The 24075-nt window shown below is 38.1% G+C and overlaps 1 protein-coding gene across 2 annotated transcripts in view; it reads left to right on the top strand.

Moving 5' to 3' along the window:
• LOC116560598 overlaps positions 1-24075 on the top strand; it is a 582130-nt gene that overhangs the window by 504155 nt on the left and 53900 nt on the right. For both annotated transcript variants that reach the window (XM_032292066.1, XM_032292065.1), the window contains exon 7: positions 21193-21277. In XM_032292066.1, the coding sequence (XP_032147957.1) occupies positions 21193-21277 (85 nt within the window). The remainder of the gene's footprint in view (positions 1-21192; positions 21278-24075) is intronic.

The following is a 24075-nucleotide window of genomic DNA, read 5'->3' as shown; positions in this document are numbered from 1 at the left end:
TCTATTTCCCTCTGATATCAGGGTTCTGGGGGAAAATGCTTATTTAAATTTAAATAAAAATTCAAAATTGATTAAAAATACATTGTATCTCTATAAGTATACATTGTGTTTATGAACAAATGATACCCAAAGATTTGCAAATAAATATCAGTGCCATCCTCTATATCCTTTCTGGATATGACACATGAACCATTTTTATAGGCAACTATCACGTAATGAGAAAAAGAGATCCACTTTATTAGCGCTGTCTTGCGATTTTGGTTTTCAGTGAGGGATCAGAACTGATTTATGAATAAACTTTGAAATATAGTCCAATACATTATGTCAGCCTTGTTCTTTTGAGTTTGGGCAATTGCATTCTCTATAATAAACAATATTAACAATCACATGCCACATCACTATCACTCAAAAAACCCCACAAAAACCAACTGAGCTATTACTTCTCAGCTCTATCCTTCACTTGAAAGATGTTTTATCAGTGCTTCCTTGAGTATTCTAACCCCTTGCGGTCATTTACTAATTTTATCATTTATCTGCGTGCAGTAGGAAGACTGGACATTGCATACCCAGGCATGGTGCCCAGCACAAACTGTAAGGGCTGGAGTTTTCACCACGCTGTTGGCAATATGCTATGGAGAGGCAGCCACAGAATCAAGCTCCCACAGTTATGAGGAACATAAAAAATGATTTTTTTAATTCTGAAAATCTTTTCGAGAGCATGCAAAGTGAAAAAGGGCAAAGTCTTTAAGAGAGAGGAAAAAATAAAGGGCTGTGAGAATTCTGTGATGGAAGAAGTTGGCACCTGGGCCAAACCCAGCATCTCTGGACTGACAACGACTTTAGGGGACCATCAGGAGGCGGATGTGAGTCACATGCTGGCATTTTCTCTTTCCTCACTCCTGCCCACTCACACCATGACTCTAAATCAAAACTCAAACTTAAGAAACAAAAAGATCTCACTGTGTGTTGGATACATAATAGCGTGTTTCTATCTAAACCACTTTCTGTCCTCTAGATTGACAGTTCACACCATACAAAGCACACCGTGGACTGGCACTCCATGTAAGGAGTTCTATAAATGACTATCCCGTATGGCTGGATCATGGAAAATGCAGGCAAGGTCCTGGGTATTAGTCCTTGCTCCAGGTAGCATGCCCATGCCAGCCTGTGTACTGACTTCAATGTTGCATTGTCCAATGCTCAGTCAAAAGGCTGAGCTTGTTTCATTACTCTCCACACCTACAATACGTTATGTAAATCCTGCCTACCTAGTATTATCTGGTGGTTCTTTTTATAACCCCAAAACATGTTGCTATGGACTTCATTATGATATCTCCATTCTAACCTCTCTTCCCATGGCATAGAGATTCCTCTAAATCCAGCAGCAAAACCCAACCCCAGAAGCTGACAAAAGCTGCATAGTAGGCTCTCTTACTCATGTCTATCAGCCTCTGAATGCTGATGCGTTCTTGAAATGAGGGAGCTTTAAAAACCCTTGTTGACATCAGTCTAAGATCTCTCTGTCTGAGGTACTATCAGGGAATTCGCAGGGCATTCATCAAAATCAAGCTGATGCAAGCATGAATACTCACAAGAAAGAGCCCTTTTATGCCGAAAACTGCTGAAGGCTGGAAAAGGGGCTAATTTATTTAAATTATCCCTCTAAGTGTCAAGCCCCACACTTTCTGGAAGGAGCTGACAACTGTGGGTTAAAGAAAGTTTTCTTAAATTTATAAATAAATTAGTGACGGTAGAAAGTTAACCTGGGAAATCAGAGTAATAGAAAAGTAATCGCCATCAATGTTGATGCAGATGTAGGAAAATACGGTTTTCTGCTATTAAGCTTTTAAATGTCAGCAAATGGCAGTTTGGTAGATCATTTGCTAATAATGATTAAATTTCTCATTAAAATGCTTCCTTCATTATTCTTCAGGTAGAAATGTGTAATTCAATGATTGTTACATCAATTACACTTAAAAAGCTCATTAAAATACTGAAATATTATCTCTTGTAGTCAGAGTACTTTAAGAGTACTGTACTAATTATAAAAGAAATAAACTCTTATAATAGCACCATTTGAACTGATGCCTTATAAATTCTTAATGTAAAGCTAACATGTAAAGTTTAAATCAAATATATAGATCCAATAAAACAAAACCTTTTTAATCTTGTTTTACCTTCCAAAGGACTCTGATTATTGTAATTAAATAATGCATGATATAATAAAGATCTAGAGTATGTGATTATTTCATTGGCAATTGAATATTGGTGCTTTTTATTTATGCAAGCAATGTATCACAGGCAATATGCATCAAGCATTAAAATATTGATACAATTACACCTAGACTGCCGAACCAATAAAAAAAAAATCTGTGACATGACTCTGCTGATGATACTAGGACAATTTGAAATCCTTTTTAAATTTTAATACTCTGATGTGCTGGGTTATGCTAATTTTGCTGAGAAATAATGCCTCCAAAATTCACTGTTGTGCTTTCTATTTCTGTGCGTGAACAAATCCAGCTTTGCTCAGCATAGCTAACAAGTAGAGTTTGCTTCTGTACACATTTGGCCATTGTTTCATTTTTTCTTTCTTTCTTTCTTTCTTTTGTTTTTTTTTTTTTTTTTTTTTGGTTTTTTTTTTGAGAAAGAGGATAGTAAAGTTTGGACTTAATTTGTTTTTAGGGATATTCATTCATATTATAATGATCTTTCTCTGATTTTCTCATTTACTAAGTTTCATAGTTCCTTTTAAAATATTCAGATGCTTTTTATCCTTGAGTCCTTTCTCAACAGAGTAAAGGGTTAGGGAAAGTTTTCCTCGTAGCTGCTTTATTATTAAAGCCATGGCAAGTGACTACACAAGGCTCAGAGTCCATCCCAGAAGTCCCCCCAGGAAAGCAATACATGATGGGATTTTTCTGTTATCTGCACACCTGAGGTTCAGTCTTACATAGCTGACCCATTTTCTCACCTGTAAAAATGGACCAAAAATGCCTTTGCTGTTCTGTGTACAAGATGTAATTTAACACATAATTGTTGACTTAAAAACCCAGCAACAGAAACAGACTTTACTCACTTGGTGGGTGAAATGTGCCTGATTTTGGGGAACTTCTTCTTTGCTTCTGAAATATTTTAGACCCCTTCATTGCCTATAGACAAAGATTTTTCTGTTCATCTCACCTAAGAGTGCTTTTAATATAGAAACCTGCAGAGATTCTTAGTATGATAGCTGTGCCAGGAACCAAAAAAATCCCCTTGTTCAACTTTTATATTTTATGCTGGAGTCACTCTAGGCCCAGAGATGTAAAGGGGATGTATATACACAGCCATGTCTTCTTTTGACCAGTCTCAGATAGGAGTGTGGTGTGATGGGATTTTCATCCTTGTCAGACCTTCCTCTCAGTGATGGTTATTTGGGAGACCTGATAAACACCCTGGTCCCTAAGAAGAAGCTGCCTGATACCTTTGCTTTTCCAAAGAGTTGCCAAGTATGATATGGAACTCTGAAAGATATAAGAATTGTTGAGCCTGTAAACAGGATATATACATTATAGCAATTTAATTGCATTTTAAGACCCCAGAGTTGTACTCTAGAGCCAATAGCTGTGTAAGTCCCATCATCACCTGTCCTTCCAGGGACTATAGCTCCCCTTTTAGCAATGTCAAGTGTATTTCCTCTCTCTTTTCCTATGTGAATAAGTATCAATGGCTGGCGATGATACAGCGCAGTTGATCATCATGAACGTCTACGGGATGTCATATTTATGTTCTTCTGTTTAGCCTAAATCTTACTCAGGTTCTAATAGCAAACAGTCCAGTTACAATGGATGGGCATTGCAAAGCATCTGCTCAATTCAGATAAATAAGACCAATGTGTTTGAAGGGCAAAGTTTCAATACAAGTGGTCTGCCATTTCATTTGGAAATGCAATTCTTATTCAGCATAAATAACAGAGGGGAAAGGGATCATTTGCTAATTGATTAATTATGTTGTAAATGAATTACAAACCTGTGGAGTGTTGGCTAGGTGTGTGCAGAAGACCTCAGCTGCTTTCTTTTCTCCTTTGAGCCTGTAAGTACTGTACAAGTGACGATGAAGCTCTGTACTCACAAAGCTGATGTCTGTCATACCAGGCTGAGGGCCGCATGCCATGATGCACTTGTTTTTCAGGGTTTGAAACCGTTTGTTGTCTGATGAAGGTACACATGTGTGCACCTGTATGTGCATATGCATATAAAATGAAAAGAAAAGTAAATTTCCAGTTAAAGTAATCCATGAAGTGATCAGTTCAGTTGGGGTTGGAAGACAGTTTTTTACCTTTATTTTTACATTCTATAAATGAGCAGAGTTGTGCCGAATAACAATCTTTTGTGGACTAAAAGCACCAAGGATTAAAGATCAGAGAGAGGAGTGTTCGGAAAGTGTGAAAGCTGGTGGGTTTGCAGCACTTTGATAACCACAGAAGAGCCGATAATTAACATTCCTGCTTCCTAGGCAAAGGGCAATTGGCCTTCCAAAGGCGTCCCTATTGCACTGTTTCTCTCCCTGTATGAAAGTAGCTGATTTAGTCAGGAAGGTGACAGTTAAGGCTCTTTGCTGACGGAATTTTTGCATCTTTCCAGTGCCTCGTTTCCCCTGACTTTACCACGGAGGCTGTCCATCACGGTTGTTATGTATGCAGGCTGAGTGAGCCCGCAGGGGATCCTAGTTATTTACACTCTTTTTCAAGCTTCGAAGCTGTTATAATCATTCGCTGTCAACTTTGTGCTGACACTGAATTTTACTTTGTGTTTTTTATGCTCGGTTTGGGTCTAAAATACTGGCATCCATACCCGACACTGTAATTCCATGGGTGACTGAGCTGACCAGCCATATCCTGTATTACTACCAGAGCCCTGGAATCCTGCTACATATGGAAATTTCAGGATTTGTTGATTGTGGACAATAAACAGAGTCCTCCGGCTTTGTGCTTTTACCCAGGTGGTGGCCCTAAAGAATAAGCAGTGCACCCTGTTTCATCTCATTACGTTTTCATCTTTAAGAACACATAAGTATCAGTTTCATTTGCCCCTGAGTTGTAAAGTTGGAACAGGTAAACTTTCCCTCTGCAAAACCCAGTGTGTTTTTCAGATGTTACTTCTCTCCAGATCCCTGTTACAAGGAGAAGGTCTGTGATCTCCCATTGTGGTTGTCCCCTCCCCATTCCTTTCTATCCTCTGTAAGTCAAAATACATGCCAGAAATGCATTCATGATTCAGATTAAAATAGAAGTGTTGTCCTGGGCAGTGTGAATGACAAGGGACAGATTATAAAGACCCTGGGTAAGGCCACCGGAGGGGTTGGAGCGATATGCTTTTAGACTTCATCAATGGACATTTGCATGCTCAGACTTAAATGCCCTGTGTCCCAGTCATGAGGGGAATAACACCTTCCTTTCACTTGTGAACAACATTCTTCCCATTAAATCCAGGGCCTTAAACCTTTAATGACAGGGCAGCAAATTATTTCTCCATGTTTAAAGTGTACTGTTTCCATACACCATCCCTGTCTCCAATATGAAAATTTCATGTACATTGGGCCCAAAGGGAGTGATCCACAAAATGATATGACCCATTCTTAACTGGACTTGAAATAAAGCTGGTCAAAGGAACTTGTGTGCTTGGCCAATGTAATAAAGTAGACAAATAATTACCGAGCAAATCAAACACACTTACACCTCAGATGATTTTGAAATATTATCTATAATCGGGCACTTCTGTGCTAGGAGGAAAGGTTAATAAAGTAATTTAAAAAAGATTGTGTGGAGTATTATAGAATCAGAAGAGGACTGACAATCATAATTGTTAATCTTCTGAAACACCAGTTCTGTACTGCACAAAGCAGATATTTTAGTACATATTCTTATTGTGTATTCCACTTATTGCTATATTAGCTTGCTTAATTATCCTTTATAAAAATCTTACTTTTTTGGTACAAAAAAAGTTGACATAATTATTCTAGCAGACCTGCAATGTATGTGTCAATCTTAAGAAGTATAGGGAAGACTGATATCTTTGAAAATTAATTGTCTTTATGTATGTCACATAGAAGATAAATATTGGAGTAGGCAGTACGAATACTCCTTCTTTCCTGCTTTTGTTTGTGTTGGATAGATGGGGAATAGCACAAATTTTGCAGTTGGAATAGAGAGAAGTAATTCTGAGCTTGCTGGTGGTAGTTTAACCCTCTTCATATAAAGCTAAGATGTACAGTTGTGGGTTTATTCATAGAAAAATCTGTTTACATAAAACATCACCTGTTTGTATCAAAAATTTACGATACAAAAGTAAGTTTCAGTCAATCTTTCTTCTATTGAAGAATTCTATAGAAGGAAAAGGGGGACCAGTAAGCATCAGAAGACCACAGGCCCCACCTCCGCCACTAACTGTTTCCCAGGGCAGATTGTTTACCCTAATCCGTAAAATAGGAATAGCAATAGATCTACCTCCTAGGACTTTGGAAGGATAAATGAAAGAATTGTGTAAACTTCAAAAGCAGCACCCTTTGCTTCACTAAATTTTCCCATCATATTCATATTATAGTACTTTATGACTTGTAAGTATTTTAAAATATTTAATGTTTAATTCTGCAACTATTTTTCATTTTATATGAAGCCCATCCTGGCTACAGATAGATTTTTAATATATTTCTGTGCAAATAGTTTGCACTTTAAATCATGCCCCTAACTTGTCCCTGCTGCCTCTTCTGGGGAACCTCTACTCTTCCCTTTTCACTTCCCAACATCTCAAAGGATGGTGTAGGTACCACTCCTGTACGCTCACAGTCAGTTTATCCCTAACCTTCTTGCACTCAGCTGTGTGCCTGCCATGCCACTGAAACTGACCTTGCCTTAGTCCCAGTGGCCAGTGATCACTTTTTCAGGCCATGCCTTTGACCTGTCTGTAGCACTGCCATGCTGGAGCCTTAGGGCAACCCTTAGCCTCTGAGACATGAGGTGCTCCTGCTAAGCTGCCACTTTTGCTTCATGTTTCTCCCTCCTCCTTCTTACTGCCTGGAGAGGATATGCCATGGGCTCAACCTGAGCCATTGGCTCCTGTCTCTTCATATTCCTTCATAGGCTCTGTCTATTCCTGAAGCTTCAAAGAGAGTCTCAGTGCTGCTTACTCTGTCCAGATCCTCCTTTCAAGTCCCAAACTCCAATCATTCAGAAGAACATAAACAAACACATTTGTGGCTGCAGCTGTACAGAACTCTGCAACTAGCAGGAGTTATGCAGCAGTGAGAGTGACCAGATTTGAAAAAGGTTTATTTTAGATTGAGGTGAATTCATGTCTTAATTCTTACAAATTGAAGCAATTGTGAAGTTGTTCACTTTTTATGATTTTGGTGTAGAACCAAGCAGATTTCATAAAATGTTGGAGCCTGGTGCTAGAATCATCTACTAAACATTGTTTCTTATAAGATTGGGGTTCAGAAGGAGTATACCATGCACATCCATCAGTTGCCAGCATGGTTTTAGGACTTTAGGGATATAGCACACACCCTGAGAGCACTGAGGACTTTTGAATGACTGAACTGGAGTGTCCATTAGTTGCTTTGTGGATTAACATCTTCATTTTTTCCAGCAGCAAATACAGCTCTTGGAATTCTTGGCAGTAACATTGGCAAGACTCCAACAAGCTAGACCTTTTGAGGAATGTGACCCAGGACAACGTTGTCTGTGCTTTCAATTAAGTAAAATTAAAAAATGAAAAACCGAAGGGAAAAATCAGAACGTACTGTGACTCTCAGGTTGCTATCATACCCCACAAAATTTATGGTATCATCTCACCCCTGAGAGGTGAGAACCTGGTCCAGTGCAGGTCATGAAAAAAGTTCAAGTCAGGTCCATAAATGTCTGATATGTGTCATTGAAAGCCTGGCTTTTCTCTGAACTTGGCAGCTGAAATTTGCTGTCTCCTACCTTCTTCTAGTATTAATACCAAATCCCTATGGAGAACTGGGTGACTTTCTCAAAGAAAAATAAACAAACAAAAAAACCCTCATGGACACAGGGTGGGATCATGGGGTAGCAGGAGGCAGGATAGGAAAACGTAGCATGTGAAGAAAAATCAAGGGAACAAGATCTCTCTTCTCAATTTTGAAACTCAACTACCGTCACCTCACATGACTTGCTGCTATAGTTTGTGCTTCTGGATCTAATGATGCTAGTCTGTCTGGTCGCAACTTTAGGACATGGAACCTTCTATAGCATTTGCCAGATGATTAAATAGTTGGTCAAAGCAGAAAGCTAACAGGTTATTTTTTAGTAATGTTTTTCTTTGATCATATTTCCAAATAGAAGCTATAAATACAGTGCAGTTATATCTGCATGAGTGAATTGTAGAGTACAGGTAGGTAGCACATGATTTCAAATATGTAAATATTAGCTGTATGGAAGGCCTGACAAAAATTATTGGTGAAGTGGAATTTATTGATATCAGCTGTGGTTTGTTGATTACTCTTTATCTCTACCTCTTTCTTCTCTCTCTCTTTCTCTGTTCCTTCCATATTTTTTCCTTTTCTTGCTTTTTTCTATCTTTCCTTCCTTTTTTCTATCCTTTCTTCCTTTTTAGAATGTACAGATTGCTTTTATTTATTATTATTGACATAAAATGATTTGTTGCATTTTCTTGTATATAATACTGATGTTTGCTATTGTGTTATTCAGTATTTCTTACCTTTATATCTACCCAAGGTTAGAGTGTTCCTGCAACCTCTGTGCATGTAGACACATTCAGCAAAACACAAAAAACAAACAAACAAAATACAGTATAATAGTCGTATGACTTTATGTAAAGTCAGAGCACAGCATCATATGCCTTTTTTTTAAACATGGTAACAGAATTTTATACTATGAGTACCTTGGATTCAATACACAGAACAGGTTAGAAAAGTAATATAGTCATAGTAATTACTTTCATCTGGAGAAATATTTCAGTCAGCAGTGTCTAGCAATAAAATAAAATGATCACCTTTAGTATATCTATTACAAAAACAATTGTCTAAAATAAGAATGGTTTAAAATACCTGGTAGAATATAAAACATTGAGACAAGAGACTACCTCCCTTCTCTCTCTCTGTCTTGCACTTTTTCTCTCTCTCTCCATCTCTGTCTCACATACACACACACACACACACACACACACTCTTTCTCTCTCTCTCTCTCTTTCCCTCTCTCTCTCCCTCTCCTCACACTTCACAGACTTTGTTAACAGAAATTTACTTGAAATGTAGGGCTGTTTTAAGGGAAAAAAATAGCCCAATTAAGGATTTAGAATAAATACACTGTTATAACCACTGTCTTTTTAAAAATGAGTTTTCTTTTAGCTTTTAAGGTTTATAGAAATCACTTATCTGCTCCTTAAAAGATTTTTATTCTTTTTTCCCTCTCTTTTTTATAAGTATAGTGAATGCGAAACATCATTAATCCAGTCGTAATATCATCTGATAGTAGTTAATCCCTTCTTAGACACAGCTTTTCTTGGGCCTTTGGAATATAGAAATGTGCTTTTACTATTAGGCGTTTTATTTAAGCATCAACCTATTCTTAATTGCCTTCCGTAAAAGACCACCAAACAAAGTGCACGATGTATTCAAAGTTCTTTCCTCGAGAGTCTGATGACATTCGGCAGCCTGTTATTTTGTCTGCTAAGGTCATGGATCAAGGGCAGCTTTGTGCCTGTGGTTCGGACTTGGCTATCGGCTCTGACAGGATGATGCAGCCTGCGCTGAGATCCTAATCGGTCAGAAAAAGTCTATTAAGTTTGAGCCCTTAAGCTGTCTCAGCCAAATCAGGGATACCAAAGTTACATTTGTTTTTGTGATGACCATTCATTTTGGTCAAATGAAGAAATTGCTCGTGTGGATTTTGTGGCTTCAGGGGCAAAATCTGTGAATGTCACGTATCTTTTAGCCTCTCTGCTTTTCACAGACATTATTGAGAAGACTCTTACAAAAAAAATCATTTTTATTGCAGCTGTTTATAAGTCACCTTGATCATAAAAGAAAAGAGGCAAAAGAGCGGTAATCGGAAGCTCTTTCTCGCAAAGTTGAGGAGGCCTAAGCTCTGATGTACTGGGGACAAAGTGCGTGTTGTGGGTGGCGTCTGACTTAGTCAATGGACAGAAGTGGGGTCAACACTTAATCTTGGAAACTTGTCATGCTTTTTCAAAACCAGTGGTCTGGCCAGATCAGTAAGGATTTTAATCTGACCTCTTAGATCCTAGATTATAGCTGTATTACTTTATTTTTTTGATGGATTAAAAAAAATCTTTAGTTTTAGAACAATGCTATCTGTGGATTTATAGCAGCCTGATATGTAGCAGCCACAAAGGCAGAATTAATTGTTCTGTCCATTTTCTCTTTCAAAATTGTTGAATTTTAATTAGCCAGTGAAAGGATTTTCTTGTGATACAAATATTTTTAATCTGGACTTAACTTTCTAGTAAGAAAAAATGTTAAATTTTAAAAGTGCATCCAGTACATGCAGTGTCTCATCCTACCAGGACCTTAAAAGTTTAATGTTTTCATCAGCAGAGGCCTTAGTCATTATATTTTACAGATGAAAAATCTGAGACCTGAGCAACTGTCTTGTCCTGGCAACTGATAGCAGAAAGATTATTAAAATCTAGTTTGACTCAAATGAAAATGTTATTTTCACCACCAACATCCACCAAAAGTTTTGTCACTTTTTGTGAGATCACAATTTTTGTTAATGCTCATTATGCCAATAATAAGAGGGTACCTAGAATAATAGTTACTGTTTGGATCTAAAGTTAGGCTGACAATGAGGGCACCCAATGGGGAAAGAATAGACTTTAATACATGGTGTTAGAAAAACTGAATATCCACGTGCAGTAGAATGAAATTAGATCTTTGTGTAACACCATACACAAAAATCAACTCAAAATAAATTACAGACTTAAGTATAAGACCCGAAACCTAAAAACCTCTAGAAGGAAACATGGGAAGAAAGCTTCTGACATTGGTCACGACAATGAGTTTTTGGATATGACCCCAAAAGCAAAAAAGCAAAAGGAGATAAGTGGGATTTCATCAACCCTGAAAATCTTCAGCACAGCAAAAGAAACAATCAATAGAGAGAAGAGACAATGAGAGAAGCTATTTGTAAACCATATGTCTGATTAGGGGCCAATATCCAAATATGTATGTATGTATGTATGTATGCATGTATTTAGAGACATGGCCTTGCTCCGTTGTCCAGGCTGGAGTGCAGTGGTGCCATAATAGCTAGCTGCAGCCTCGAGCTCCTAGCTCAAACGATACCCCATCTCAGCCTCCGGAGTAGCGGGGACTACAGGTGCATGCCACCACACCTGGCCAATCTTTTTATTTATTTATTTTATATATATATATTTTTATTGTGTTTTAGGTTTTGGGGTACATGTGAAGAACATGCAAGATTGTTGCATAGGTACATACATGGCAATGTGGTTTGCTGCCTTCCTCCTCATCACCTATAGCTGGCATTTCTCCTCATGTTATCCCTCCCCAACTCCCCACCCCCTGCTGTCCCTCCTCTAGTTCCCCCACACAGACCCCAGTGTGTGATGCTCCCCTCCCTGTGTCCTTGTGTTCTCATTGTTCAACACCTGCCTATGAGTGAGAACATGCGGCATTTGATTTTCTGTTCTTGTGTCAGTTTGCTGAGAATGATGGTTTCCAGGTTCATCCATGTCCCTACAAAGGACACAAACTCATTGTTTTTCGTGGCTGCATAGTATTCCATGGTGTATATGTGCCACAGTTTCCTTGTCCAGTCTATCATTGAAGGGCATTTGGGTTGGTTCCAAGTCTTTGCTGTTGTAAATGGTGCTGCAATGAACATTCATGTGCATGTGTCCTTATAATGGAACGATTTATAATCCTTTGGATATATACCCAATAATGGGATTGCTGGGCCGAATGGAATTTCTGTTTCTAGGTCCTTGAGGAATCACCACACTGTCTTCCGCAATGGTTGAACTAATTTACACTCCCAACAACAGTGTAAAAGTGTTCCTATTTCTCCACATCCTCTCCAGCATTTGTCTCCAGATTTTTTAATGATCACCATTCTAACTGGCGTGAGATGGTATCTCAATATAGTTTTGATTTGCATTTCTCTAATGACCAGCGGTGATGAGCATTTTTTCATATGTTTGTTGGTCTCATATATGTCTTCTTTTGTAAAGTGTCTGTTCATATCCTTTGCCCACTTTTGAATGGGCTTGTTTGTTTTTTTCTTGTAAATCTGTTTTAGTTCTTTGTAGATTCTGGATATTAGCCCCTTGTCAGATGGGTAGATTGCAAAAATTTTTTCCCAATCTGTTGGTTGCCGATTTACTCTAATGACGGTTTCTTTTGCTGTGCAGAAGCTGTGGAGTTTGATTAGGTCCCATTTGTCTATTTTGGCTTTTGTTGCCAATGCTTTTGGTGTTTTAGTCATGAAGTCCTTGCCTATTCCTATGTCCTGAATGGTTTTGCCTAGATTTTCTTCTAGGGTTTTTATGATGTTAGGTCTTATGTTTAAGTCTTTAATCCATCTGGAATTAATTTTAGTGTAAGGTGTCAGGAAGGGGTCCAGTTTCTGCTTTCTGCACATGGCTCTAATTTATTTTTATTCTTTGTAGAGACTAGGCCTTGCTGTTGCCCAGGCTGTTCTCAAACTCCTGGCCTCAAGCAGTTCTCCTGTCTTGGCCTTCCAAAGTGCTGGGATTACAGGTCCGAGCCACCAGGCCAGGCTTCAATGTCCAAAATATTTTAAAAACTCAACCCAGTGGCAAGAAAACAAATACCCTAATTTTAAAATGGGCAAAAGACCTAAACAGACATTTCTCAAAAGAAGACATGCAAATGGCCTACAGATATAAAAAAAAGTTCAACATCACTCATCATCAGGAAAATGCAACTCTACACCACAGTGAGATATCTCATACCTGTTAGAATGGTTATGATCAACAAAAATAAAAGATAACAAGTGTTGATGGGGAAATGGAGTGAAGGAAACATTTGCACACTATTGGTAGGAAGGTAAATTGGTACAGCCATTATGAAAAACACAACTCTATGAATGATCCAGCAATCTCACTTCTGGGTTTATATCCAAAGGAAATGAAATCAGCATCTCTAAGAGACATCTGGACCCCATGTTCATTTCAGCATAATTCAGAATAGCCAAGGTATAGAAACCTAAGTATCCATGGACAGATGAATGAATAAAGAAAATGTGATATGTATATGTATGTGTGAGTGCATGTGTGTATGTTCTCACCACACACAAACAAAGGTAACTATACAGGATGATGAATATAATCCTTTTACAATGTATACATATATCAAAACATCATATTGTTGTCTTAAGTATATACAATTTTTATTTGTCAATTATACCTCAGTAAAGCTGGAAGAATAATTAAAGTTGACTGATACGCATTGGAGTACTGCTTGAACACCTGTAGAAGTTCAACTTCCCTGAGCCTCAGTTTTCTAATGTGCAAAGTGGTTCATATCTCAGAAGTCTATTTTTAAAATCTAAATCCAAAAATGCATATTAAGTACTTCACAGCAGACACAGCACATTACGCTTGCTCTAGACAGGATGGCTATGACTGTGTAGCTTTCTGCCAACCTCTGTAACCTCAGGGGAAAAAAAAAGGCTTAAGTTCTACTAAGGAAAAGAAAGCAATAAGTATGATATGGAAAATAATGCATTTTCTAAGATTGCATTGTGAGAACTGAAAAGTGTAAAAATTATGGTATTTCAAATTGGCATCCTATTATGTTACAGTATAGCTAGCAGACGGATGTAAAAATAAAGTACAAATGTATTTTTTTAGTCAAATCTGATATATGGAAATCTAGATTCGGAGAAAGATTGGTTATAGGGTCATTATTTGCTTTACAAAGCAATTTGGCATAAGGTTCCTTTAAAAGGGAACTTCCCTAGTATCTTTAATGTAACATTTCATTTACTGAAAAAAAGATCACACAACCTTACAGAAATTCATTTTATCCCTAAAATTAAGCACATCTGTTGAATGTATAGAGGAAAAATTAAAATAGAAAGAAAGAGAACATTGAAAGTTAGGAATAAGTTAGGTAATAACACATATGAAAAATTAAGTAGCAAGGGAACTTGATGCACTAGAACTTCATATTTTGTTATCAATAATTTCTAATAATACATACTCTTCATAAAATGTTTACACTATGTGTGTGTATGAGAGAAAGAGAGAGAGGATATGTGTCTGCTGTCACCTCTCCATTTGGCTTTCAGTTTTGCTATGACCTGACTCCTTCCAAGCCCTGTAGACATTGGCACATGTGCCAAGCCCAACCATATGCATGCCCATCCTCTCAAGCCTCTTGAGTGTGGCACATGTCAGTCTTTCTGTCTGAAGTTTCTCAACCTTCTGACAATCTCAGTAGTTAGCATCTATGTCTGTGGCAAGCTAGGCTTCTTTACCTTTCCTGATGATGTTCTTGGGATGGCATTCCATCTCCAGATAATCAGGTCACCCCACCCATTGCTAGACACTAGCCTGCTCTCATCTTTACTCAGTTACTTTTGTAGAGGGGTATGATAGCACATAGACTTGGGAAACAATGGACCTGTCTTTGAATTCTTGCTCCATATCAGACTTCAAGGTTTGATCTGGGCTTTAACTGATCTCTCTGAGCCCTGGTCTTATTCACCAATACTCCTGAGATAATCCAAGTTATACTGTTTCTGAGAGGACTTGATGAAATATGTAGAGCCCTTAGCATAATGCTTAGGAAATGAAAAAGGTTGTGACACAAACGAATGCTTATATGTTTCTTTATTACATTGTATTGTATCTTTTGACTTACTCCATTATTTATGTTGTTTTCCCCCATTAAACAATGAGTTACTTAAATGAAAATATTGGATCTGTTGCAGCTCACATTGCCAGCCCATCTGATTCATACATAGTGGGCACCAAATACTTATTTTTGGAGTGTAACTGAGACAAACACTAGAGCATATACTCTATTGGAATATGCAAGTCCTACAGTAAGGCTATGTACAAAAAGAGAAAGAACAAAGAAAAGAACAAAGGGGTAAAATAAAGTTGAAAGGGCACAAAACACTAGGGAACTCTCCAGATTGCCTCCAATTAATTAACAAGCGTTCTTTGGGAACATTTATTTAACCAAGTTTCAGTCATCCTAATTATATGTCTTTTTTTTCTTTTTCTTTTTTTTTTTTCGTCCACCAATATGTTATGCAATAATGTATTAAATATCTTGATGAAACTGAAAGCCATTCTCCCAAACTATTTGGCAATCATTCTATAAAACATAAAGGGAGCAAAAGAAAAAAAAGAAGAAAGGCATGAAGAAAGGGAGTGAGGTTGGGAAAGATGGGAAGGAGAGAGAAATTGGTATAATCCTGAATAGACCTTTGCTCACTTAAAGTGATTGACACTTCTTTAAGCACAAACGATCCATGCTTTATAATTCATCCAGAATTTTGCTCAGGATATGTTCTGGATCGTTTTTTTGATTCTGAAAATTGAAAACTTTTCTTTCTATGGCCCACTCTAATCCCTGATCAACCATAATTAGACTGGTATTCTAAAAAATTATTGGGAGGATTTCCACAATCCCATCTGGACCATTTTTTAGTTCTTTCAGTAACCTGAGAGATAATTTGTCTGACCTGGCGCCTTGAACTCATCTGAAGCACGTTATACTTTAGTATGTCTTGACTTATATTGGGCCTTAGTTCACTCTTAACTGTGTTTGCTCTGCCCTCTTGGGTTTGAAGATCATTCTTCCTGATAGAGACCATAGAATCAAAATAGGAGTTGAATAGTTCTGTTTTCTCTGTGACATCTGTTAACATTTTGCAGTGTGCCCCAATCAGTGTACCTATCCCTTTGTTCTTCTTTACAAACAGAGCTTAAAATAGCTTTCTGTTGTCCTTGGCAGTTTTTCAGCCTAAAGTCAAGCTTTAACTCTCCTGACAATATTCTTATGTCACTTTTTTATGTTGGCTACCCATCATGTTTTCAGCCTTCCATTTTGGATATATGTTCTTTTACATTCTGCATTCAATAACTTTAAAAAAAGGAAAAGAATGTCCCTTTCATGTTATATCTTTTTGGCATAATCTGTGATTATTTTGTCTGAATTTTAAAAATAGACTTATTTTCCCTTTAAAATTATTTAGTCATGAAATCATCTCTACATTTTCTCTATTCTGATGACTGTTTTTCTAAACTCTAGGATAAATGCCTCTGTCCAGAATTAGTTTTCTGTGAAAATAACAAACTGGAAGATGACATGTCATTTCCTTCCAAGTTGCTCATCACTTTTAATTCACTAACCAAATCTTACTCCTTGTTCAAAATTAAATTCATGTAAAAATTCTCCAAATTGATCTCTCAACCTTCTAAAGGAATGCAGTGGCAGAAGGCAGGTCAAGAACTTATCAGAGGGTCTTCATTGGAAAGAGACTTCTGACAGATGTTTAGGAGAAAAGTTCCCTGTCAATCATTTAACTTGGCTCTGTATTAGTTTTGTAATTTGCATTAGGGAGGCCTGAGGAGGCTAGTCATTCCTTTTCTGAAACAATACCACTTTAGCTTTACTCTCCTTTTAACCTGTTCTACATGTATTCTAGCATATGCCCTCATTGGAGCCATTCATGTCCATTCTTCCTGTATATACAGTACTAAAGCCACATCCTTGTGATAAACACTTTTCGAGTCATTTAAAATGTGACTCATAGAGCAGTTGCAGGTCTGTGAGCTGTTTATGATTGGTTTGCAGAAATATAAGTGCAGAAATGTAGAGTGAGCATGCAGTTGCAGGTCTGCGAGCTGTTTATGATTGGTTTGCAGAAATATAAGCGCAGAAATGTAGAGTGAGCATGTAGGAACTTTTAAAGCAATTGACAAAAATAACTGTATGTTAAATCTTATAATAAAAATTGAGGATTCAATATTGCATATTTTTTAATAATCTTTTTTCTAGCAATTTAGTCTTCTTGTATTATACAGAAGTCCTGGTCTATAATAGATTGGAAATAAGGAAGCTGGGAAGGACCATATAGGATTTGCAGAGCACTACCAGAGAAGAGGTCCACACCTGACAAAGACTCTATATAAGTCCAGGATCATATTTAGCTTTTTGTATTAAATTTACATATTCATTGTATTTTTTTTTTTTTTGAGATGGAGTCTCTCTCTTGTTGCCCCGTCTGGAGTGCATGACGCTATCTCAACTTACTGCAACCTCTGCTTCCTGGGTTCAAGTGATTCTCCTGCCTTACCCTCACAAGTAGCTGGGATTGCAGTCATGCACCACCACGCCTGGCTAATTTTGTATTTTTAGTAGAGATGGGGTTTCTCCATGTTGGTCAGGGTGGTCTCCAACTCCGGACCTCAGGTGGTCCACCTGCCTCGGCCTCCCAAAGTGCTGGAATTAAAGGTGTGGGATACTGCACCTGGCACATTTTATTATTCTTACTCTGATAATTGTTATATATGAACATACACGACAAGTACATTGGTCCTCCCTGTCTTTCTTGTGTCTTCTTCTGCAAAATCCTGGCCAACTTATTTACAATTTAATGTTCTCCAAATCATACCTAAAGATATCATCTAATGCCAGATTTGAAAGCGTTATTTAGATTTTGTGCCTTTTTGGCTTGAAGTTTAAGTATAGTTTGGTTGGCCTTGGTATTTTTGGCCACATGCATTGCTGCCAGTCTTGAAAGAGCCACTTCTCCCTTTGCAGATGACTCTCTTTCTATTATCAAGAACCATGGTATGGAAAAACAGATTCTCTTTTGTACTACCTAGATATTTCCCAAAGCCTCCTTGTATTCTTAACTAAAATCAGAAGCAGATACCATACCTCTAACACCTGTATGCTTGCGCCCTTCGGCTTCTTCATTTTTCTTCATGCCTCCAGAGGGACAGTGACTACATCTCCTAAAGACAGTACTGATTAGCACATATAATCACAGAAGACAGTGGAACCTTTCCACACATTTTGTGTATATATCCCAGGAAAACTATTCATTCCCTTTAGTCTCATAACATCTAAACATGAACTCATGAATGCCTTGGCAGGGAGCCAACCACACCCTCTCTCCTCTGCCTTTTTGCAAAAGATGATAAAACTGTTCCAATGTGACTATCCTGAAAATTCTTTTTCTCCTGTATGGAATGAGAGGGAGGTTGTCAGTGCCCTTACAGGAATTCACTAGTCATCATCCATGGAGGTAGATGATATGGGGTGCATTACCCCACCAGTCTAAAATGTCTTTTAACCTTCTTGATACTGGATTCAAATTTTCTCTGCTTCTTCAGCAACATTTTTTTCTTCTATGTTTCTTGTTGGGTTCTATTTTTTTTTAATGTCATTTATGAGCCCTTCATCCTTTCTAACAAGTTGAAACCATAGAATGGCACTCATCAAGTGTATTTACCTTCTGCTCAAGATAGAAGGCTCTCCTGAATTTGCAGCATGCACAGCATTGAGGGCCTCAGGCAGCAGGACAAATATCACAGAAAAATTCAGCAGCATCGTTTGTGGTCCTAACTCCTAGACATCAACATGCATTGCTCCTGTCACAGCTCCCCTTATAAGCAATTTGCTGTTCCTTGTTACAAGGTAGACTTCTGCTACAGTATTGTGTGTGGTGGTAGTGATGACGGCAGGTCCCCAGCAATGCTGCCACTAGCCAGTGTTCTGCCTGGGTTAGAGATGCATGTTGTACAGACCACACACTCAATTACTGAACTGCCTTTTATAAAAATCAAGAAAGTGCCTACCTGGAAAAGTGACGTTTCCATTGCCTCTCACTTTTCTTTACCCCTTATCCTACTAACATCTAGTTAAATCAATTGGCATAAGATTAGAGGGCTAGGAAGATAAATGAGAAGTGGTTGATTGGAGTACTAAAAACTTGGTGGATTTGTGTAGACTTGGACCAGGGAGCTGTAGAGTTTGGTGGGGTGGTGGGGAGGGGGGTAGTGAGGATCAAAGATTTCTGGGTCAAGGCCTGGGTCTTGGGTTCTTTACCCATAGAGGAGGGAAAACTCAAGCTCTGAACAGGAAAAGAGGAAACGATGCTGCTCTTCGCAGCTTCCTTCTATGAGTTTCTTATGCACTCATTTCACTTTTTACTCACCTTGCATCTCATGTTTTTCTGTTTCTTGGAACCAGAGGTCTGCCAAAGCAGTTTGGATTTTAGCTCAACTACATGATGACAGGCTTGGTTTTTATGGGCTAGCCTGGGAACCAGACTGCTATTTAAGTATTGTTTCTGTGGAAAAATGCTTACAAATTTGAAAGAAATTTACAACTTAACTTTTGGAATTAAATAAATTTGTCTCTTTTGGGCTGACTGTACAAGAGCCATTCAGTGATAATAAATAGAAATGTATATATATTAGAATGCTATATTTCAAGTTTATGATGCCTAGTGTTCAATTTAGAATTTTTTGTCAAAACAGAAAAACTAAAATGTCACTTGATCAAAACAAGAGACTATAAATATTTTTAAAGATTTTTTAAAAGAAAAATTTATGTAGACCTTGAAGCTTAATTAGAGCTCTATATTTAATAATGAAATTGTAAAAGAAGTGTGGATTTTGCATGTACACTTGCAAGTCATCACTACATACCTGCCCCAAATATTTTGTTTTAGCCTTAACATTTACTTTAAAAAATTGTTACATAAAACAAAAAAATGTAATTTTTTCTTATCTGCAATTTCCAGAGTAGGAATGGGGAAAAAAGAAAAAGAAGTTCATCATGTAATAAAAATATTATTTGAAAACTTTTATTATGCCCCTTTACAGTGCTGTAAATGTTTAACGAAATTTAAAAAAAATTCCCCATATGACGTATCAGTCTGTGCATATGTGCATATGTATATTCCCCAACAGAATTGCTAAAGTAAAAGTGATGAGGCAAGGATGATGTTTCTTTCCGTAGAAGTATCTTTCTGAAACAAAACAAATAAAAACTTATACTTCATATCACTTGTAAAATTTAACTTGATTATCTGAAGACTAATTATATTAACTTCTATTATCTAAAGTGCAGTTTTTTCCCACACTCTAGTAATTAGAGGGATATTAATAGCAGCTATATTCTGATACTTGAGAATCAAAATTGATAATGTATGCTCACTCTGCCCACAATTTAGCACCTGGCAAAATAATGATACAAGAGACATTACAATATACAGTTGTCAAAATGTACCTGGAAGCTCTTAGAGGAATATTAGAACAACTGACGACAGGTGAAATAAAAGAAGTCTCAACTTTCTGAATTCAGGAGGATTCAGCAGAATTGCCTGTAATGTCAGTTTGGGCATTTAAAAATGCTTCCTGCAATTAGAATAGCAACTACAGGTGGAATAGATTCAAAACCACTTACTAAGTTGTTTGTTATCTATTTCCCTTTGGTATCCTGAGGCCACAGAGACAAGGAATTGGCCTGAGTTTTCACGTCAAAAACTAAAGCACATTAGCGGTGGCACCTTTTCAGCCGCTCTGGTGTCATTCCCTGAAAATCACAGGCATGCCGTCCAATTAAAATGGTACTTTGTGGAAACCAAAGGAACACAGTCAAGGAGCACCAAGGAACTGCTTATGTGCTTGGAGAAGCTAAAAGACATGCTTACCATGAGCCACAAGAGGCCTTCTCTGGCCCCCTGAAAATAAACATCTCTTTTGCATAGATGCTATCTTGTAGCTGCCGGTTGTCTGCCAAGAATTGTTATTTTAAATGGAGACTCTTTCTGTATCTGTGGGAAGAATTCATATCCAGTCAGAGAGAATGTAGAGAGCAGTTCTTGTTGCCCGTCACATTTTAGTGCAGGGAAATGCTTTGCCCTAAAGGTGCCAGGTAAAGAGAATTGCCAAGTAAAGAAAATTTATTGAATGCATTTTCCAATAGGGAAGCATAATCTGACATTTTTGTTTCTTGGATCTCAGAAAAATAACTTTCCTCAGTTCTTATATCAAGAAGGAAGACATGCAAAGGCAAAAAAAGAAAAAAAAAAAACGCATTTGGTCTTAGAATGTATTTATGTACATTTTCTTCTATTTAATAATGTTTTATTCATAATTATTTTATATGCCTTTCTTTCTTCAGATGTCTGCCTGCAGCACACGTCAGGATACTGAATTTATTAGTGTTTCCTCTTCTCCAGTGCCGGCTTTCCCTGAACCACATTATCGTGAGTCCATATGATTATTCCCTTAGGACTGTCCACTTGAGGAACACAATGGCCTGAACCTCCAAGCCTTTACGACCCAAAGGACGGAGTCAAAGAATCAAATTTTCTTTTTGCCACTGGCAGCCCCACATCCACGTCAGGTTTTAGACGTGCTCTCCTCCCTCACTGGCTGGCAGGTAAGATCCTTGGTACGTTCATCCCTTCTTACCTGAAACCTCCCCCTTATTTATTTATTTATTTATTTATTTATTTATTTTTATTTTGAGACGGAGTCTAGCTCTGTCACGAGGCGGGAGTGCAGTGGTGTGATCTCAGCTCACTGCAACCTCCGCCTTCCTGGTTCAATCGATTCTCCTGCCTCAGCCTCCTGAGTAACTGGGATTACAGGAACGCACCACCACTAATTTTTTCTTTAATTTTTAGTAGTGACAGGGTTTCACCATGTTGACCAGGATGGTCTCGATCTCCTGACCTCGTGATACGCCCGCCTCAGCCTCCCAAAGTGCTGGGATTACAGGCGTGAGCCACCGCGCCCGGCCCTCTGGCTCATTTTAATTCCAATTGATTTGCCGTAGTTGTGATCGGAGTTTGTGGGTTTGCTCAAACTTCTCTAGGGAGTAACACAAAAGTATTAACATTTTGCCAACGCCAGGACTTTAGAAAATTTAGGCTTGAGTGAAAAACAAACTGACGCATTAAAATAATATAAACACACCCAATTTCAGATCCTATTCGCCCTTGCCTTGCCCCACAATGCTGGGTTGTCTCCCTTTACAAAACGACCGCAACGTCAACACTCCACTCTAACGTGGTCCGTGACAAAGCGAAGGTTCCACCTCTGAGCAGGTAAAATATGTTTGTTAGGGAAAGACTGCTCGGCAGTAAGGATGACAACAATTAGCACATGCTACTCATTAACAAACGGAGATTAGAACGCAGCCGAAATGGCAAGCTGCCATCAGTGTGATAGTTACGGGGCAGTTTAATTTCTAACGAATGTAAGTGCTGGATCCGTAACAATATTCGACAAAATGCCGCCTGCATTCTCTTATGGCTTTCATTACCAAATTGAAAATCTGTGTAGATTTCTGAAAATTACTTTTAAATGTAGCCAATCTCCTAGACTGCAAGGCTTGATTTGCTGGTGAGGGAGCCCTGCTGTGAGATTTTAATGAAAGATCATAGTGGCCCTCCAAGGCCAGCAAAGAGCTATGGGCCCTGGAAGACCCGAAATAATCTGTTTTACTTTTAATGGCAGCCATTTTATATTCATTAAGATCAAAATGCAGTTTTGCAGGCAAATTGCAAAGCTGTTCCACTCACAGCTTGAGAACCTGGAGGCCCTACAGCTTTTTATCTTGTTCATAAGCAAATATGCAGTTAATATCTTTTAATATGCTTTGATGCTTGGTACCTTATGGGTACATTGTACCGGAGGTTAGAGAACTGCATGTTTCCTTGGCACAGCCAGCCACGAACTAAAGCGGTAGTCCTTTTATTTCCATAATGGCAGAAGAAATGAGTCTCTCTTTTTATCCCTCTCCCCATTTTTTTTAAAAAATATGAGCTTTGCTCAAATAGATTGTAAGGCACTGTATAGTGTACATTCAGGGTCTCAGAGAAGGTGCAGTTTTTCACTGGGATCTATCTGTTGGTGGTTCATATTATTTAAATTTATACAGTCACATTATTTAAATGTAAACAGCCAATAAGATATGATCAAATCATTGGCATCTGGAAACTGTGCTCTCATCCTCTTTGATTGTGAGGTTGTCTGCATTAATAATGGAGTTCTAAAGACTGTGATTCCACCTGATATACTGTATGACCTTAGCAGTTGTGATTTTATCAGGGTTTCCCTGTAGTAGAAAATGAAGGTATTTTGCAGCTCATTTCCAGCAAAGCTAGTTTGCATTATCTTCTGTCCAGAGTAGTCCTGACTGTTTTGTGTTATAAAATATCACCTCCCCCATGGCCCCCTTTTTGCTGTGCAGCTGAACTTCCGGTCTGGAACCATGTTGTAGATTAAATTCCATCAGATTTCTTGTAGAAGGTAAATGGTACTGTGCTTAATGAAAAAAGGAAGGGAGGAAGGAAGGAAGGAAGGAAGGAAGGAAGGAAGGAAGGAAGGAAGGAAGGAAGGAAGGAAGGAGAGAGGAAAGTCAGGGAAAGAGGAAGGAAGGGAATGGAAAAAAGAAAGGAAGTTGGGATTGAGGGGGGAGGGAAGGAAACACTGCACTAACTCCTCCCATTCATCAATTTCTATCTCATCTCTAAGACAAGAAATAAGGTCGATGCAAGTGGATCTTATACTCAACCCACAACTCCATCTTAATTCTGCCTTATGAAATAGGCAAGGGTTAGATATAATGGTCTAGAATCACAGGACTATCCAATAGTTGCCAAAATAATATTTAGGGGATATTTTTTGGTAGAAACAGGACCAGGTCTGTTTCAATTTGCCCAAAGATTTGGAGGCTAGGCCAACAAAAAACAACTTTTGCTCCTTTATCTAAATCGTCTTGGTTTTTGAATGCACCCAGGGTGTCAAAGTCTTATAACCAGCGCCGGGGTGGGAACTCTTTTTGGTGGGAGCAAAGCCTTCCATCACTATGCAGCATCAGATGAGGGTGTTGTGTTTTTTTTTTGTTTTGTTTTTGTTTTTTTTGTTTTTTAACTCTATAGCCTTTGAAATTTCAGCCCTCTTGAAGAGCACTGTGGGGCCAGCTAGTGAGGAATGACAGTTAGCTCTTTTATGCAAGTTAATGCCCATTGTGCTGTCTCTAAAAAATAATGTA

The sequence above is a fragment of the Sapajus apella genome, unplaced genomic scaffold (assembly GCF_009761245.1).
Source record: "Sapajus apella isolate SASKATOON/1434 unplaced genomic scaffold, GSC_monkey_1.0 scaffold26, whole genome shotgun sequence".
NCBI lineage: Eukaryota > Metazoa > Chordata > Mammalia > Primates > Cebidae > Sapajus > Sapajus apella.
Note: the sequence above shows the minus strand (reverse complement) of the source record. Positions and strands in the feature narration are given on the sequence as shown.